General features: G+C 38.3%; 1 protein-coding gene across 1 annotated transcript; it reads left to right on the top strand.

The window, feature by feature from the left end:
• The first annotated feature begins 2443 nt into the window (after positions 1 to 2443).
• On the top strand, positions 2444 to 5479 carry LOC133726106 (G-type lectin S-receptor-like serine/threonine-protein kinase At2g19130). Its single transcript, XM_062153583.1, has one exon. The coding sequence runs from the start codon at positions 2729 to 2731 to the stop codon at positions 5231 to 5233; it is 2505 nt and encodes an 834-aa protein (XP_062009567.1). The 5' UTR covers positions 2444 to 2728; the 3' UTR covers positions 5234 to 5479.
• The last annotated feature ends 935 nt before the right edge of the window (positions 5480 to 6414 follow it).

A 6414-nucleotide genomic window follows, 5' to 3' on the forward strand; every position in this document is an offset into this window, starting at 1 on the left:
CCTTATTTAAGAAAAGAAAACGTATGCTCGGATGACCATGAGACATTAGAGATTACAGCTGTTGCTGAAGCCCGGATTAAATAAATTCTTTGTAAAAAATAAATAAATAAAATAAATTCTTTTGTTTATCTCTCCTCGATTTCCCATTTCTATTGTTTTTTTTTTTTTTTTGAGAGTTGGGTGTTAATCTATTAAACGTAAAAGTAAATAACAATACACATTGACTACTTGTGGAGGGCATTACAGAAGTGTATCAGTGGTTAGGGAGCTCTAAAGCTACCTACATAATGCTACATTGCCACTCTAGGAATAAGCTCTAAGTAACTAGGTGCACGACAAAAAGATGTCACTTTAGCAAATTCTCTATTTTGGTTCCTTAGCTATTTTGAAGAGCATGTATAGTTTTTTTTTTTTTATCAATTTTAGCATCTGCACCATACTCTTAAGTGGCTATTCATTTTAACGTTTAGCTATCTCACTCATAAATATATAATCGATATGAGGTTTTCTATTATTTTTGTTAATTTAAAACATCATTTTAAGTCATTCTATGTAATTTAAAAATATATTTAAACTACTTTTTCTTCATTCGATAAATAATATAAATTTAAATTTAACTAAAATAGAGAGAACTAATATAGACGTATTTATAAAGTGGCTAGTTAAAATAACTTTTTAGCTACTTTAGTTAAAATTTAACTAAAAAATAACTAGTATTGTTAAAGATGCTAATAATCTATCCTGACAAATATCTTTTCTTGAATACAGAGAGTAGAAATCCGATAAAATAAAAAACTCGAGACTCTAATAAGCATACCTTCAACTATATAACATCATTAGATTTGCTCACCTGAGAGACCGTGAGGGACAAATAGAAAAGCAGAAATTATAACAACTCAAAACTGTACATTTATTTTCAACCGTCAGATTCACTTGTTCATCACAGTCCCTTAGGTGAGCAGGCCTTATAACATCATTAGTCACTATGTCACTACGTAAGACAATTCTACTTTCTGTCGAGCTATCATTAATCAAATTACTCGTGGAAAGGGGAGTTGAGTAATGGGAATGGTACAAGTGTACAATAAGTTAGAGACAGACTGTTTGAGGGCTACCTTTGTCTGTGACTCGATCTGTGTTGTGAGTCATGCTTGAGGATCAAGACATGAAGGGTTTTCCTTGGAGCTTGATGCAGTGAGTCTCTCTGTATCATTCGATACCCTTAATGTTGCTATCAGTTGTCAATTGCAATTAAGCTGGGCTGTAGCTGTAAAGGTCCTCATGTCCATGTCTAGGGCAACCATAATCAATTTTTGTGTCGAATGCAGTGAAACTACAGATGTGATCGATATCCTAACCTCCGAAAAAGAAAGAAAACGAATCACTCATCTTCTTATTCACTTCACTTCCAGCATTAGAGTTGTGGCAAGCATGAGGAGCACTTGCTCCGAACACTAGCATCATGCACACCCTGATGTTTCGTTTGGCTCGTCCACAACCATAGACTAATTCCTCAATCATGTTGACATCGAATTATTACTTCCACAACGATATTGCTCTTCTGAGTCTTCTCCCAAACCTTCCATTATGCTTTGACTTGATGCTTCTTAGGTTTAGATGGAGGTCCGATCCAATGTCTTGGAAAATCGAAAGTGAAAATTCTCTATACACGACGTTTATTATACGCATACTTATTAAAACGGGTATGATTTGTAAAAGTTGCAACTTGACGACGTTTATTATAAGCATAATTGGAATATTCATTCTTTTACCTAAGTTTGTATATTTTAAACTTGACGATGTTGTAAATCACTAGACGACCGATCATCTCTTTCCTCAACTGTAAAGTAATGAACACATTTAGGAGCACAGCATAAAATATTCATTTGACTCAAATTTTTAAAGAACAGAGAAAAAATAGATGATGGAACCTTCACATAAGCACATACGCAGGGCCAATGGATACCTATTCCCTTCATATACTCATACGTAAAGCCTTGTTATTGCACCGATGATGAAGTACTGAGGTAGGTTTCAATATTCATTATAAACACCAAATGAAGGGTTCAGATTGCTTCCGTGTGATTCCACTGATGATTATCGGTGAACCGCCATCTTCAAGTTGCAAAGACCTCTTTATTTGGATTGTGAAAGATTTTGGTCCGAGAGAAAGGGATACCAAGTCTCTTATTCAACAAAAAAATTCAGCATCAAAAAGACAGAGATCCAAGAAAGTATAGCCTATCCCCTACGGCAGAAATCCAAGGAAAAATCTGGTCGTGGGTCCAATTTCCAGATTTTTGCTCATATGTTAGATTCATAATCACCCTTTTACCATATAATGCCAATGTAAATGGGGATTTGACTTGGTCATTTGCGGCGACAAAGCTTCTACTGCTTCAAAATTGTTCACATACCACATTTCTATGCGTTCCAGTATTATTCGTGAATTGGATCATATTCCATGGTTGACCCATGGAATCTCAGAAACATTTACTTGCATAAAGAATGAAGCTTTGTTGTTTTCTGTTGCATAAAGAATGGAGTTTATAGTGGGATTTGACTTTGGGAAAAAAAAAAAAAAATCTTATATTTGACTCTTCGAGGACTTGGGACCTGTACGGCTGCCAAGTCCACTCTTGCAAATGCCCAAAGCATGGGGTAGAAGTTTTGTAGTCCTCTCTTTCTCTTCATTCATTCACTCAATAAATTTGAGTTCTGGTACCAAATGCCAGTATCTCTAGTTCTCTACCTTGTCTGCAAATATTTCTTTGCAGCCATGGAGTCCAAAACAAACCCAAAATTCTTGCTTTCCTTGCTTTTCTTAAGCCTATGCCTCAAGTCCCATATCTGCTTTGGAGCTGACACCATCACAGCAAACCAGTCTCTCTCTGGTGACCAAACCATTGTTTCAGCTGGTGGGAAATTTGAGCTGGGTTTCTTCAAGGCAGGTAATACTTCAAACTACTACATAGGCATGTGGTACTACAAGACAGTAGTGCCAGAGAAAACCATAGTCTGGGTGGCCAATAGGGTGCAGCCAGTCTCTGATAGATTTTCTTCAGAGTTGAGAATCTCAGATGGTAAGTTGGTACTGTTTAATGAGTCCAAAACACCAATTTGGTCCACAGATGTCAGTTCAAGTTCAGCCTCTTCTATACATGTAGTTCTTTTAGATAATGGAAACCTTGTGCTAAGAGCTGGGTCTAATTCATCTTTGCCTTTATGGCAAAGTTTTGATTATCCAGCTCATACTTGGCTACCAGAAGCTAGAATTGGGTTCAACACTGTTACAAATCGAACCCAAGTCCTGACTTCATGGAAGAATTTTCAGGATCCTGCACCGGGTATTTACTCTCTCGTGCTTGACCCGAATGGAAGTGATGCATATTTCTCACTGTGGAATAGGTCTAAGCAGTATTGGACCAGTGGAGCTTGGGATGCAAAGAGTCGTATTTTCAGTTTGGTTCCTGAGATGAGGCGTAACTATATCTACAACTTCAGCTATGTTAAAAACAAAAATGAGAGCTACTTCAACTATTCTGTTTATAATCCTAGCATCACATCTCGATTCATAATGGATGTATCGGGTCAGGTTAAGCAAGAGTCCTGGTTGAAATCTCAGGGATGGAACATGTTTTGGTCTCAGCCGAGGAAACTATGTGAGGTTTATTCCTATTGTGGTGCATTTGGCAGATGCAATGAGAAGTCATTGCCCTTCTGTAATTGTTTATATGGTTTTGAGCCGAAATTGAAGGTGGATTGGAATTCGCAGGTTTATTCTGGTGGCTGCAAAAGACGGACTGTGCTGAATTTTGCTAATGCTACTACCAATAATGGGAAGCAAGACCGGTTTCTCGAAATGCCTAGCATGTCTTTGCCTGATGGTGAAGTGTCTGTAGAGGCTGGGAATACTGCGCAATGTGAATCAATCTGCTTAAGTAACCGCTCTTGCACTGCTTATGCTTACGATAGCAATGGATGTTCAATATGGATTGGAGATCTCTTGAATCTGCAACAACTCACAGCAGATGACGGTGATGGAAAAACTTTGTACCTCAGACTTGCAGCTTCCGAGTTTAAGGATCCAAAAAGTAAAAAGGGATTGATTATCGGTGTTGCAGTAGGCTCAGCTGTTGGGATAGCTGTTCTTTTAGGCCTTATTGCGTTTAGAGTGTTGAGAAACAGATATAGAGTGATTGGAAAATCAGTGGAGGGTTCATTGGTGGCATTTGAGTATAGAGATCTTCAAGAAGTAACAAAGAACTTCTCGGAGAAATTGGGGGGAGGAGGTTTTGGTTCTGTCTTCAAGGGCACAATGCCTGATTCATCAGTCATAGCAGTGAAGAAGCTCGAAAGTGTTAGCCAAGGAGAGAAGCAATTCAGAACAGAAGTCAGCACAATTGGGACAATCCAACATGTCAATCTTGTTCGGCTTCGTGGGTTCTGCTCTGAAGGTTCTAAGAGGTTGTTGGTCTATGATTACATGCCTAATGGATCTCTGGATGCTCACCTTTTCAATCGTCCAAGCGATGCTTTGGAGTGGAATACAAGATACCAAATTGCTCTGGGTACAGCAAGAGGGTTGGCTTATCTTCATGAGAAATGTAGAGATTGTATCATACATTGTGACATAAAGCCAGAGAACATTCTCCTAGATACCAAACTTTGTCCCAAAGTAGCAGACTTTGGCCTGGCAAAGCTTGTTGGAAGAGAATTCAGCCGAGTCCTGACCACAATGAGAGGCACGCCGGGCTATCTTGCACCAGAGTGGATTTCAGGAATGGCAGTCACAGCAAAAGCTGATGTTTACAGCTACGGAATGATGCTCTTCGAAATTGTATCAGGAAGACGAAACACTGAGCCATCTGAAGACGGCAAAGTTAGATTCTTCCCAACTCGGGCTGCTGGCGTGATCACGAGTAACGAAGAAGGCGATGTGCTGAGCCTATTGGACCCGAAATTAGGGAGAAATGGTGATGTGGAAGAGATCATGAGGGTTCTTAGAGTTGCTTGCTGGTGTGTCCAAGATGATGAGGCTCATAGACCATCAATGGGTCAAGTGGTGCAGATTCTCGAGGGGGTTTTGAATGTGAACTTGCCCTCAATTCCAAGATCTCTCCAACTCTTTGGAGAGAGCCAGCACATAGTTTTCTTCACCGAGTCATCTGCAAGCCAGAGCTCACATGCACCAAGCAATAATACATCAACAGCTTCATCGATCTCAGACTAAGAGCGCTGCATGTTCAACTATCTCCAAGAGCTAGATCTGAAGATCATCAAACGAGCACGTAATGGTTTTTTCCTACTGGTCATTTGGTTTGATCGTCAAGTAATTGTAAGATATATGTAATTGTATTATAGTAATTGTAAGATATATGTAATTAGTTATTGTATGGTATTGTAGTATTCTTTTGGGCAATTAACATGATACTGCATTATTGCTTAGCTCTAAATAAAAGTTTCCAGTATAGTTGTGGTGTCCCTGTCTGATTTAGTATATGATCATTACATAAACGAAAATACCATTTTCTAAATTATATATATCCAAGTTATTATTTTATTTCATTTAAAAGAAAGGTTTATTATTATTATTTATTTCTAAGACTAGACTCTTTTAGACTTAGTTTGTGTATTTAAAACTCTCGGCTGCTTTTTTTTTTTAAAGAAATGTGGATTTCATTAACTCATGCCAAGATGGTCATTACATATCCTTCTGCTGTCTTCGACTAGACAGATCAAGAAGTTGTAGTTGTTTGGACCCAAAATGAGCATTTTGGCCTGACAAGGCACGTCTTGGAGAAATTGAGCCAATGTCAGTGGCTCAAGCTATATATTGTCGACAAGTTCGAAATATATATTTAGAGGCTAAAGCAAGCCTACTATGGAAGCATGGAAGCATGAAAAGTCAACTTTAGCACATTTTCCTACTTCGGCTAGGAGAAACCGAGCTAAACAAGGAAGGAGTGGAAGCAGACTAACCAAAAGAAATTGAAATGAGCTAAAACTTTCTAGATTAAATCTAGAAATCCCAAGGATCATTTCTTATGAAGAGTGCCAGAGCTAGTTTTGAGTGGAAGGCCTTCAAACAATCAGTCCAATTTTCTACAGAAGCAAAACTGGAAAACTGGACCTGTAAGAGGTCCAGCAGCATTTCCAGCCCAACCGCATGGAATAAAGCTCTGAAAATTTGTCAGAATGATCTACACTCATAGTGGAAGATTTTTTATGAAGAAGTCGAAGGCTCATTCTGAAGTCTTGTTGGAGAAATAATTGAAGGAATAAAGGGGCAGAAACTGACCTAAAACCAGCTCAATATTCACATGTTCATGTTTCCTACCCACATGAAGAAAGCTAGATGCTTTTTTTTTTTTCCTTGGATATATTTTTCTACTACAATCTCTTTAATAGATC

The sequence above is a fragment of the Rosa rugosa genome, chromosome 1 (genome assembly GCF_958449725.1).
Source record: "Rosa rugosa chromosome 1, drRosRugo1.1, whole genome shotgun sequence".
NCBI classification, from domain to species: domain Eukaryota; kingdom Viridiplantae; phylum Streptophyta; class Magnoliopsida; order Rosales; family Rosaceae; genus Rosa; species Rosa rugosa.

Excerpts from the sequence above, each read along its gene's own strand:
- LOC133726106 (XM_062153583.1), top strand. The coding sequence starts at position 2,729 with ATGCCAGTATCTCTAGTTCTCTACCTTGTCTGCAAATATTTCTTTGCA.